At 26.1% G+C, this 13,450-nt stretch overlaps 2 protein-coding genes across 2 annotated transcripts in view; one reads left to right on the forward strand and one right to left on the reverse strand.

Moving 5' to 3' along the window:
- The first annotated feature begins 351 nt into the window (after positions 1–351).
- Positions 352–5,436, forward strand: LOC122509215 (MOB kinase activator-like 4). The gene is made up of 4 exons (XM_043623077.1): positions 352–489; positions 1,600–1,973; positions 4,041–4,175; positions 4,479–5,436. The coding sequence occupies exons 1-4, from the start codon at positions 430–432 to the stop codon at positions 4,573–4,575; spliced, it is 666 nt and encodes a 221-aa protein (XP_043479012.1). The 5' UTR covers positions 352–429; the 3' UTR covers positions 4,576–5,436.
- A 2,415-nt stretch (positions 5,437–7,851) lies between these two features.
- LOC122509218 overlaps positions 7,852–13,450 on the reverse strand; it is a 49,172-nt gene continuing 43,573 nt past the window's right edge. Inside the window, exons 2-5 of the mRNA XM_043623085.1 lie at positions 11,030–11,140; positions 9,310–9,488; positions 8,771–8,881; positions 7,852–8,335 (exon numbers count right to left, since the gene is read on the reverse strand). Of these exons, the coding sequence (XP_043479020.1) occupies positions 8,119–8,335; positions 8,771–8,881; positions 9,310–9,488; positions 11,030–11,140 (618 nt within the window). The 3' untranslated portion in view covers positions 7,852–8,118. The remainder of the gene's footprint in view (positions 8,336–8,770; positions 8,882–9,309; positions 9,489–11,029; positions 11,141–13,450) is intronic.

A 13,450-nucleotide genomic window follows, 5' to 3' on the forward strand; every position in this document is an offset into this window, starting at 1 on the left:
TTCTGCAATAAATTATTTGCAATTTCTCCGCAAAATTGAATTATATTAGTGTTTTCAACAAAAATTTGAATTTAAAATTTTTAAATTCTATTATTTTTAAAATTGATAATTTTATATAAAAAAGTAAGTAAAAAGTTAGCCGCGCGAATTGTTGCTAGTTAAATAAATAATTTAATACCTGATTTAAATTTTAATTTACATTCCAGTTTTATTAAAATACAAGCGTGTGTGTCAGGTTGCCATTCAGTTGGTGTTATCACGAGGACGCTTTCTACATTATCGTTTAGCGTTCAGTGGTTAATAAAGTAGAAATCACCACCAAACAGCGCTTCTAGTGGATATTTCTCGAACTATTAAATATCAATCTTCTAAATTTTTCCTCTCTATGCTGGAAATTATACTCCTGGGTCAAGTGCAACAACTGGCAAAATGAAGATGGCGGAAGGATCCACAATTTCAAGAAGGAATAGGCCCGGAACGAAGGCAAAAGTTAGTAAAAAATTCATCTAATTAAACTGAAAATTTCCACACGTACTTTAAAAACTTTAAATAATTAATGACAATCATAAAACTTACAATATCAATAACTATTTTCTTAATATTTCATTAGTGCAATCAAGTTCCCTGTCACCATACAGTTCCATGAAAATCAATGAACGCCTTGTAAAAGTATTTCATCTCAACATTTATTACAAAATTAATCCCTCATCTAATCTTAAAAATTAAGAAAACTTTATTTACGTACTATTTTTTCAAAAATATTAATATCAATTTTGTTTTCAAACCTAATTGACATTTGTGAATAACAACAAATTTTTTGACAGTTTGAAGATAAAAGCGGCTTTCTTAATCTATATTTTATTAGTCAAAAAAAGAAGTCTTCTAAAAAAGTGTTTTCTTTCATTTTATTCTTGTAAAAAGTTATAGTACTTCAAACAATTTATATGAATCACAAGGAAATAAAATGTTGAAAATTAGTTATGATTATGAGTATTAGTGTTAAAAAAATTTCTCCTTGAAATCTCAACTAGTCGCGTAAATAGATTTATTGAAAATCAATTTCTATTTCCGTTTAGACATTGTTTACTATGTTGGTTTCTTAATTTCTAGTTTATTTTTATTTGGTTTCGTACTCTCATGTTAATAATGTTTGAAGTAGATTTTTCTTGAGACAAAAAAATATTTAGAAAAATTAAAAAGTTTAATTACAATTATTAAAAGTTTTAGAATTAAACTCTACGAAAAAATCTATTTGAAGAAGTATTTTTTAAAACTGAAATTAATTTAAAGTACTGAATAATTCAATAAACTGAATTTTCATTTACAATATTATTTTATTTTATATAATTATTATTGTTATTAGGTATTAAAATTTAAGGGGCAAAAATAAATTATTTATAATTTGATAAAATTTAATTAATTTAAAATAGTTCATTTTTAATACTGAATAATTAAATTAAACTATACTTTTTATGTATTTTATAAGATATTAAAATAAAATAAAATTTGAGAACTAATTGAATGAAATGATTTTTTTGTTTTTTCTCTTAATTAAATTTAATTTACATTTCTAAAATAAATGAAATTTTTTTATTGCAGGATTTTTGCAGATGGCCCGACGAGCCTTTCGAAGAAATGGACAGCACGTTAGCTGTTCAACAATATATCCAACAAATGATAAGAAAAGATCCTTCAAGTATCGATTTAATTCTTAACATGCCGGATGCTCAGGACGAGGGTGTTTGGAAATACGAACATCTCAGACAATTTTGTATGGAATTAAATGGATTGGCAGTTAGATTACAGGAGGACTGTAATCCAAATGCTTGCACACAAATGACGGCTACCGAGCAATGGATATTTCTCTGTGCAGCTCATAAAACACCTAAAGAATGTCCTGCCATCGACTATACACGACATACATTGGACGGAGCAGCGTGTTTATTAAACAGCAATAAATATTTCCCAAGCAGGTTAAAATTATATTTAACTATTTAAAGTACAGGACTCGAACCAGTGAAAGTATTTAAAAATACGGACTTTACGGACCAAAAATTAAAAATTACGGATTACTGTAACTTCTTCAAAAATTGTTTTCATCATTTCGATTATTCATTACTAGAATTTTCAACTCAAATTCTTCTTTAAATCAATTTTTTTTTAAAATAATTTTTGAAAAAGTTCTTTGAGAATTTTCAAATCCTTTTGTTTACAATTTAATTTTACGAAATTTCGATTATTCTGACATTCTTCAATTAAATATATATATATATATATATTAGAAATTAAAACTTCAAATAATTAAAAAAAATTTTCATTAAACTTTTTAAAAAAAATTAATTCCACAGAATTCTTAATTAAAAGTATAAAAAGTTCAAATTTTCAAAGATTTTAATTTAAAACTTTTTGAAAATCCAATTATTTCTAAAAATCCACGCTTTCAATATCCAAGTATAATAAATATTTTATTATATTGAATGTTTCTTAAAATTGAATTTTCATAAAGAATTTTATTAACAAATTTTTAAATACTTGAATTCTCTTGACAAATTTTAATTGAAAATAATTAAATTTCGGAGAAAAATTTTATTAAATTTATAAAGATAATTGAAATTTTAAATAAAACGAGAATTTTTGTAAATTTTTGAACATACTTGAATTTCTTCAACGAATTATATTATTTTTGAAAATAATTGAATTCCTGAGACGAATTTTATTAAAATTTCTTTTTAAATAATTGAATTCTTTTAGGATAGTTTATTGTAATAGTAGACATTGAAAATAATTGAATTTCGACAAATTTTTGAAATTAATTAAATTTCTATGCAGAATTTTATTTTAAATTATTTTGAAAAGAATTGAATTGTTACAAAGAATTTCATTAAAATTTTTGAAGAAATTTAATTAAAACTATTAAAAATAGTACTTAAATTCTAAAAAATAAATTGTAGCAAAGGTTTTGAAAATAATTGAATTTCTTTGATTTTTAATATAATTTTTAAGAATAATTACATTTATCGAGGAATTCCATTAAAATTGTATTAAAAATAATTGAATTCTTTTGGGGTTTTTTTTATTAAAGTAGTGTAGATATTACAAATCATTGAATTGAGGAAAATTTTTGAAAATAATTAAAATTTTGACAAGAATTTTATTAAAATTTTAGAACATAATTGAATTTTTGAGAACAATTTTACTACTTTTGAAAATAATTGAATTTCTGCAATCATTTGTAATTGCTTCAAAATTCAATTTGTTTTAGTGTTTTTAACTAAAATTCTTCTATAAATCCATTATTCTTAGTAATTTTGAAAAAGTTCTTTGAGAATTTTTAAATTCATTTGTTTACAATTCAAATTTACAAAATTTTATTTATTTGGAAATTCTTCAATTAAAATGTAGAAGAATTGTTAGTTAAAAGTATGAAGAATTTAAATTTTCAAAGATTTTAATTTGAAAACTTTTTAAAATTCAATTATTTCTAAAAATTCACGCTAATAATGCTTTTAATATTCAATTATGATTTAAAATTTTAATTGAAATTTATTTTGAAATCATTTTTTATTAGATAATAATTTTACGAGAATAATTGAATTCCAAAAAAGAATTTTATTATTTACGAAAGTAATTAAATTCCTGTAAAAACATTATTTATGAAAATAATTTAATTCTTTTGGAAAATTTTATTAAAATAGTAGATATTGAAAATCATTGAATTGAGGAGAATTTTTGAAAATAATTGAAATTTTTCCAAGAATCTTGTTAAAAATTTGTAAAATAATTTAATTTCAGAGAACTATTTTATTATTTATAAAGATAATTGAAATTTTGACGAGAATTTTTAAAAATAATTGAATTTCTCCAATCATTTGTAATTTTTCTAAAATTCAATCAAATTTCGGACTTTACGGACCTTTCTTAAAAAAACTGACTTTTACGGACTTGAAGTGCAAATTTACGGACCTAGTTCAAGCCCTGAAAGTACCTAAAATTTTAACTACTTTTTTTTAATGTACAAATAAAATTTCTTTCTATTCCAGAGTAAGCATTAAGGAATCTTCAGTCGCTAAACTTGGATCCGTTTGCCGTAGAGTGTACAGAATTTTCTCACACGCTTATTTCCATCATCGAACAATATTTGATGAATTTGAAAATGAAACCTTTCTTTGTCGAAGGTATAACTAATGAAAATAATAAATTACTATCATTCTTTTCAGGAGAATTCATTATAGTTCGTGGACAATTGGGGACAGAACTTGCTTTTAAAAAAAGTCTAAATTTCTATGAATTAAAATTTTATTTATTCCTAATTTTTATTGATTACAAGTTGTCAGTTCTATCAAATTTTAAACTTTTTCATCTTCAATTAGGGAGAAAAAAAATTAATATTTTTTTTACCACTTTAAAATAGTAAAGAGAAAGAAATGATAAATCGTTTGACAATTCGTATTCTGCAATAATTGTTTCTTTATTTTTAGATTCACGGCTTTTGTAACGAAATACAACCTCATGTCGAAAGACAATTTAATAGTTCCAATAATGGAAGAGGAAGGACCGACCGAAAGTGAGGCATAAAGAAAAGAATGTTATTTAAAATTGGTCTTAAGAGTCCAAAGAAGCTGACAAATTTCATTGATTCGTTGAAAAAACTGAATTATTTATCCACTCGATTGCCAATTTAACTGTTTACTGTAACGAGTGAGAGCTTTTCGGGGATAAAATGTCAGTGAGTAAAGCAACAGTCAACTAAAATACTTTAATTACAAAAAAAAAAGAGAACACTGTCTAATTTCAATGAATTTAATTAGACAGAAACGTGGAACAAAGTGTTGATTTGCACTTGTATGATTCACAGTGAATATCTTCGCTAATCATAAAAAAATTGAGTTCTTAAACCCAAGTTCTCAAACTTGTATGTATATCTAACTGTATATCTACATTTATTAAATTATGTACATTTTGTAGGATTATAATTGCGAAAAGAAAACTGTCTTGTATATTTAGGGAAAGAAAACAAAAAAAAATCAGTGGACGATGTCCCTTTTTATTAGTTATGTAATTATTCGAGACAAGTTTTTTTTTGACATGATTTTCCAGTAAAAAAATCATGTATAAAAAAAAGATTATAGAAGCAGCTATTAATAATGAAATAGGAGGAAAAACAGCTGCTGAAAATTGTGAACATTTCAGTAAAATGATGAACGAGATTAATTGTCGGTACCTGAAATGCACTTACTAAAATAGGCATCGATCTTTTTACGTTTTATACAATGTAACAGACTGACACCAGCGTTACGCGAAACAAAAAAACATTTCTTTTCCTTCGTCTCTTGTGTAAAACAAAAAAAAATAGATACTTCCTTTCACATTTTATATAAGTACATTATTAATAATTAAAATAAAGAAAAGAGAAATTATTAAACACCATCAAAAGAAGATGAATGTAGTTTAAGTTTTGTTTTTTTAATCTAATCAATAATCAAATATTACATTCAAGAAAACGAATTCTCTTTTTGAAAAATCCCTTTTTCATTCAACAAACTTTGAGACAATGATCTAGTTTTCATTTTTCAGAATCGGCAGCTCATTTTCTTACTTGAATTTTCTTTTATAAAAAGAACATTTTATTATAATATTCATAAACGTACCCAAGAAGTGTAAAATTAAGATTTTTTTTATTTTAATCTCTAATTTAGTATTAAATACTCTTTTTTTTTGTGAAGTTAGTCAATTTTTTGTATCAAGAATTTTTATATAATTTAATATTGAAAAATAAATTTGGATCAAATTGAAAAAGTAAGAGAACATTTTCTGAATAATTTCTTCATGAATAAAACTACAATATTGCAAATTATTGTAGGTCGTACAAGTAATCGATCATTCTTAAAAATTGAATGTCGTTATTTGTTATAAATAATTATGATGCATCTTTACAGTGATACTATAAATATGTAATTTAGAATTTCAGAAAGCTAGAATCCTTGCTTCCTGTTTGACAAAATTTTATAAATTTGTGACGCGCTCCTGAAACCTAAGAAGCAAACGAATTATAGGTTATGATCGTGATAGATTTAACTTGATTAAAAATCCATTTTTAATTATTTAAATTTTGAAAACAGTTTTTATTGAATATTTTGGATGTAATGAAAACTTGAACAATAAATTGTAATAGGAATTTATTTTCTTTCTGATATTTTTACTCCAAGAATAATAAATATAAACTAAAATTCTTTTGCTTCTTAGGTACCTTTTTTTGGAGCGCGTCACATATATATATATATGAAATAAATAATAATGTTAAATATAACTACGTAGTGAGAGTTCACAGAAACTTTTCGGAGTTGAAATTAAAATTGAAAAAATAAAAATTGTAGAAAATAGACTTTAATATGAAAAATTATCTAGTATTACAAAAAAAGTAGACGAATTTTTGTACGGCAACAAAATAAAAAATCAGAATTTAGACCCAGACTCTTTAAGCAATTCTGTTTTATTTTAATATTTTTAATATAATAAATAATAAATACCGATTAGTGAAAATGTAATTTTCGAAATTTAGTTTAATTATTTAATTATCTAAATAATTAAGCTAAATTTCGAAAATATTACATTTCCACTAATCAGTATTAATTTCCAAACTGATTTGTCACAACGAAAATTTTATTAAAAATATAATTTTTTCATTACAATTTGTCTTTTTAAATTTATTACATTTGTTGATTTGAAACAGTTAAATAATATAATTATCTTGTGACTATAAACTATAATAATTTCTGAATTCTCATAACGTTCTAAAGATTTTTACCTGCTTAAGGGAAGAATGCGAGGAAATTTTCATCTAGATGAAGTAATTAGTTTGAAAAATGATTTTTATAGTAATTTTTGCAAGGGATTCAATAGTAATAAAAAATTCTATCAAACAATAATTTTTTGTGACCACTTTCTAAATTCTATTTTTTCTTAACAATGAAAAATTTCAAATCCGTAGTTTCTTAGAAAACATATTTTTATATTCATAACAATTTTTACAGCTCAAAATTTTTAATTCTACTATTTTTAAAGTATTTCAAAAAGAATTTTAGTTAAAAACACTGAAACAAATTGAATTTTGAAGAAATTACAAATTATTGCAGAAAATCAATTATTTTCAAAAATAATAAAATTCTTGACATAATTTTAATTATTTTCAAAAATTTTCCTCAATTCAATGATTTTTAATATCTACTACTTTAATAAAAAAAATCTCAAAAGAATTCAATTATTTAAAAAGAAATTTTAATAAAATTCGTCTCAAGAATTCAATTATTTTCAAAAATAATATAATTCTTCGCAAAAATTCAATTAATATGTTCAAAAATTCTCGTCAAAATTTCAATTATCTTTATAAATAATAAAATTTTTCTCCAAAATTCAATTATTTTCAAACATTTTAATAAAATTCTTGGCAAAATTACAATTATTTTTAATACAATTTTCATCAAATTTCTCAAAGAATGGAATTATTTTTAAAAATACCTGAAAATTGCATCGCAGTCTCCTCTTAAATTATTCTAAACTGAAATTTTCAAAATTCAAAATGGCGAATCCAATATGAAGATCAATTTTATTCAAAATTGATCCGATTCGTTTGAAACTTATTATTCCAGGACTTACGTCATTTTGAATTCAGAATTTTACCTGAATTTTTATTGATGCATTCGAGCAAGAAATAGCTCGAAAATAAACAAAAATCTTCTATAGTAAAAATATACTTGAAAACAAATGAATTCACAATTTATCTCTTTTGTTTTATGAAAGGAAAATTTCTCGAATGCATCAAAACTACAAACAAAAAAAGTTATTAGAAACAAGAAGATTCTCAAAATATAATTCACACAAACAGTAAAACAAAAATTAGCCAATTTTAACAGAAACAATCATCTATATAAAGAGAAAATAAATTTTTCATATATAACGGATTACAATGCGAACAAAAAAAATAAAAAAGAATTCGAAAACTTATTAAATTAAATGGAAGCACTGTGGATTTGTTTTTTGCTTTTAATAAATGAAATTATTGATCAAGAGTGCCTATTGTTCAACTGGTCGCGTATTATCGAGGTCTGTCACTATCGATTATCAGCTTTCTTCCCTTTTATTTTTCTTTAATATCGCTTCCGTGTACTGCTCTTTTCTCGACCTCTTTTGTCTAAATTTGAACTCCATTTCTTCACATTCTTCAGCTGCCAAGCTCATGGACTTTCCACTGTCACTTCTTTCACGTTTATTCTCTGTTTTTGTTAATTCCTCCTTTTTCTTAGTCTTTGAATTCCAAATTAATTTCGTATCATCCTGACTGCAATAATCAATAAAAAAAAAGAAAATTAACAAATTTATTTAATACAATTTCAAATATTTTTAATCGTTTAAAAATATTTTCAAATCATTTTTTTCTCCTGTTATTGATTGGTACTTTTTTTGTCATTTTAATTCAGGAATTTTTATTTCCATTTGAAGAATTCAATTCAAAAATTTAATTATGGAATTATTAAATATAGGTGGGATATAAGACAACCGAGTTGTACAATGAGAATAACTTTTATTCTTCTCTTAAATGCATTTTTAATTCGAAAAACTTTATCAGAAGTGAATTTTTAATTTTCTTTGAAACTAAAACGGTGAAAGAAAAAACTTAAATATGATTAACATTAAAGACGATAGTTTAATTTAATAATTAACGAATTGAAATTGAGTTTCGTTTAATCTTACAACAAAATTGACACACACTTACCTAGTAATAGTGTTATTAATTGGTCCCTTAGTTAACAAGATATTAATTTGAGCTACGTATCGAACTTTCACATTTCCATCCTTATCTTTTTCTTCTAAGGATTTTTGTGATCTAAAAAATTTGCAAAGAAAAACTTTTATATAGAAAAGAATGTGACCCTATTTTAAAACTAGCAGGAGATGCATTCCGTAAGAATCATTAGATCAAATTGTCAAAGAATTTAAATTCATGGCGAATTTTTATTTCATTGATTTTCTATTTAACATTTTAGTTAAATAAATTTGTATTCTATTTATTATATTCTATTTTTATTTGATAGAATTTTTATATAACGAAAATTTCATTTAACAGAGTTTTTACTTAGATGGATTTCTATTACATAAAGCAAATTTTACTTTAGATGACAAAATCGTGTTTATAAAAATTATTATTGATATGTAGGTAGAATTACAAAGAGTTGGAAAATAGCAAATTTAATTTATTATATAATAAATTTTTGTCAATTAGAAATTCCGTTAGATGAACAAAATTTAACATACTCTATAGATCCAAATTTTGTAACTTGATGTAAACCTGGATGTTTTCTTTTAAAAATTTCTGCACAAGATATTGCTTTTCCAACTCCTTCACCTGCAGCGGTCCAGAGAATTCCATCATTATTTGGAAATTCTTTCAATGCAAACTCCAAAACATTTCTCATTTTGGTACCAGATTTAATCTAAAAAAGAGAATTTTGAACATATTGAAGAACACTGCCGCCAATATTGGAATAAGGACATTAGGTTGTAAAGGTTGAAATGAATTCAATTAAATTCACAAAGAGCTTCAGTGAATCCTGTTTTGTGAAAAATACGAATTGGAGCCATGTTGCAATTTTTCTGAATTCGTCAAACTGTATTGAACTTCCGAACCGTCGTTCGTAACAATTCATTGGACAAGTTTTGGGGCCTTTAATTTTTTTCAATTCGTCAGCACTAATTTAATTGCATGTCTGGTTATTTCTTTCGAATGCGAATTCATTTTCACAAATTGGTGCAAATTGAATCAAATTCAATCAAATACAGAGCTTGAGTGAATCCCGCTTTCTAAAAAAATCATAATTTATTTCAATTCGTTTGAATTAGGGGCCGTCCATAAACCACGTAGCCCCATTTTTTGGGAATTTTGACCCCCCCTCCCCCATGTAGTACGCTATTACATGTATTAGCGCCATTTTTTCCTCTTGTCGTAGTCAATTGCTTGACCCCCCCTCCCCCTCAAGAGGCTACGTGGTTTATGGATGGCCCCTTACTTTTCATTTTGTAATGATAGGGTTTTTAATTTGCTGGGAATTCGCTCGCCGGATGGAGTCCGGGTTCCCTTAAATATTAATTAAATAAATGATTATCCATAGTTAATGGCGTGAAGCGCCATCTATTGAGCTTAAATTGATTTCTGTGATTCTGAGTAAAGGTGTAGTCAATAACGAGGCGAGAATTAAACCTTCGAAAGAAAAGTATATTATAATAAAATAATATTATACAAAAAATAATAAATAATTAGAAATTAAAATTAACAATAATAAAGTAGAAAATAATAATAACAATATATTTTCGAGATGCGAGTAAATTAACATTTACTAATCAAATAATTATTAACAATAAATAACTGAGAACGCGAGTAATAAAATATTAGATACTAGATAACAATATAGGTTTTCCTTTTGTCTGAAACTATCGCATTCACTGCAAAAAATGGCGTTTAAAAGTAAGACGTTTAGACGTTTATAAACGTCTTATGTAAATAAGCTTCTTAAATGAAAAACATAACCTCCAAATACATGCATTTTAGAAGGCAAATAAGACGCTTATAAACGTCTTCAATGTGACCACGTAAACGTCTTAAACCAAGACGTTTTTTTTTTACAGTGATACTATCGAGTTTATAATTCACGAAACTAGTCTAGAATTAGTCCCATAATCTATCGTGACTGACGCGTCCAAGACGTGCACTCTGAGGAATTGAATCTGCTCTTCGTTAAGGCAGAAACAAGATTTTAATATCGGAAACGCTGCCGATATTCTTGCCCGACGCGAAAGATTTGTGAATTAGGAACTCAACGGCCGATTTCTTGTCCAGAGTGTATATATATATTAAAAGCTATAAAATACGTATTACAAAGGGTAATATCAAGAGACTATTATAAACAAAACAACAATATCATGTGTTACTTAGCAATCTTAAATCAACAATTATATCATTCAAATAGATAATACTCACATTCATATGAATACATTTTTCCGGTAAACTGAGATCAGAATTCTCTTCAGATTCCTTCTTTGGTGATTCTAACAATATCGGCTTATTTTTCTTCCGTTTTGACTTCCCCATCTAAAATTGAAAAGAATAAAATTAAAAAAATCCTTTCAGATATACAACTTCCTTGAAAATCATGTTCCTTATTTTTTTCCGATTTATTTTAAAAGTACAAAAGAAAGGCAGGACCATAGAAAAAATTCTATATAAAAACTGTAAATGAATTTTTCTGTTTGACGTTTTTCGGACTAGGGTGCATTTTGTTAAAAGTTTATTACTAAATATTTTCTCAAATAAAATATAGAACGAAAAGAATGATTTTATTTTAGGGCTAGAGCAGTGGGTCACGAGTTCAGAACCCATTGCTTCCTTTGCGTTCCTTTCAGAAAACCATTCATGGAACTTTGAACGACCTTGTACAGTCGTACGCAGAAATATTTCTCTGGGTCACAATGCCTCCCTCGTGTCTCTTCCCCTTTTTGATGTAGTTAAATTCACTTTTAATTCTTTCCAACTCACATTTTACATATAAATTTTATAAGACCGACTTGAAATATTATTTCCCTTCACTTTCTTTGCTCTTCACCTATAAAATTTACTTTCAACATTCAACCGTCACAAATAATTTAAATTCCAGAAGAAATAAATGAAAAGTATAAAGTAAATTTCGAATGATGAAACAGAAAAATAAATTATAAAATAATTTATAAAAAATCTACATTTTTATGATATTTAAATTTTTAAGCATTAAAAATTTGTTCAAAGTTTAGGGGTTGAGTAATTTTTAGGCTAACTTGGACGTTTTCACAGTTCCTTAAGTTATGTAACCTATAATTAACAACATAACCTACAAAAACGGGTGAAGTTATTCTTAAAACAAGGGGCCAAATGAAATAGAAAAATTTAATAAAAATGCATTTATCAGAGAGGTCAAAAACAGATACGAAAAACCAATATGACACGATATATATGCAGTGCGAACTCTCTTTCTAACATACGTTCTATATATAAATTCCAGGACTCGGAGGGGGTGGAAAAAGGGATAAGGGGAATCCCATCAATATTTTCCAATCAGCATTCGATTGCACGATATAGTTCGCGAATAAGGGTCCAATGGTGTTGGCGTAGGCGTATATGGTGGTAGTATGCGGCATAGCCGGCATAGCGCCGCGACGCCTCGACGCCATATTGCATTATTAAGCACCCCACCTCCACCTTCCCCTTGCATTCCAGCATTATGAAGGTTTTTATCCCCAAAGAGTGCCCCTTGATCTTTACACGTTTTACGTAGTCTAAAGACTTTAGGATCGCTTATGTATATATATATCTGTGCCAATGAGATTCCTAGTGCAAAATAATTATTCGACTCTTTCTCTTTTTCCCACTTCCCTTGAACTTTTCAACTATCTTCAAGTATGTAATTACAGAAAAAAAAATCAGAATCATTTTGAACCTATAGTTTAATATAAAACTGAAGTAAACTTTCATAAATCCAAAATGGAAACCTAATATGGAGGATGAATTTGAAGAAAATGTGATTATGCTTTGTAGAAGTATACTGAGTCACTGATAATAAATCTAAAGTTGTATATGTTGTACCACATTGAAGCAGTTTGATTAAAATTAAAATTTATATACATGGGTCAGGCTTTGCCAAACAGATTTAAAAGGAAAAAACAATTTTTCGGTCGTCGTAAGTCACACCAAGGTTACAAGTAGAAAACATCCTTTCCAAAATGGTTTCATCTAATTAATAATTATTGAAGAAAGACTCACTACGTCTTGTAAAGGAAAGGATATATATATATATGACATTTTTTTAACATTCAAAAGGAGCAAATTATATTTGGACCACAATTGGTGGTCAGTATCAAAGGCCTTCGAGAAATCCAAATAAAGAACAATCATCCTCTGCAATCCTTTTTGAAGATCTGTATTGTCTATTTGAGTAAAAATTGTTAAGTTGGTAATAATTGAACGGTTTCAAACACTGGTATAATTTTAGCATGTATTTTTTGATTAATGTGAATTTTTTAAAATGACTTTCATTTAGCTAGGAATTGAAGAAGTAGTTGAGGGAAGATAAATAATTAATTACAGAAGAGATAGGGATCATTAAACTTTGTTGAAATGCTAAAAGCAAAATTTCCCGAACAATCAAATAAGAATTGAATTTTTTTTATATTATGAATATAAAGTTGAACCATGACTTCTGTTCAATTCGTAAAATCGATGGAGGCAAGAGTCAGGGGTCAAGATGAGATCTTGAAGGCGTCTTCGAAGGAATCTACAGCATCTTGGATCTATCGATAACAATAATTAGAAGAACGTCTACTGACTCTGCTGTTGACATCTTCTTATAATGCCCATACTTCTTCCTATAAC

This window comes from Leptopilina heterotoma, unplaced genomic scaffold (genome assembly GCF_015476425.1).
Source record: "Leptopilina heterotoma isolate Lh14 unplaced genomic scaffold, ASM1547642v1 Lhet_6, whole genome shotgun sequence".
Taxonomy (NCBI): domain Eukaryota; kingdom Metazoa; phylum Arthropoda; class Insecta; order Hymenoptera; family Figitidae; genus Leptopilina; species Leptopilina heterotoma.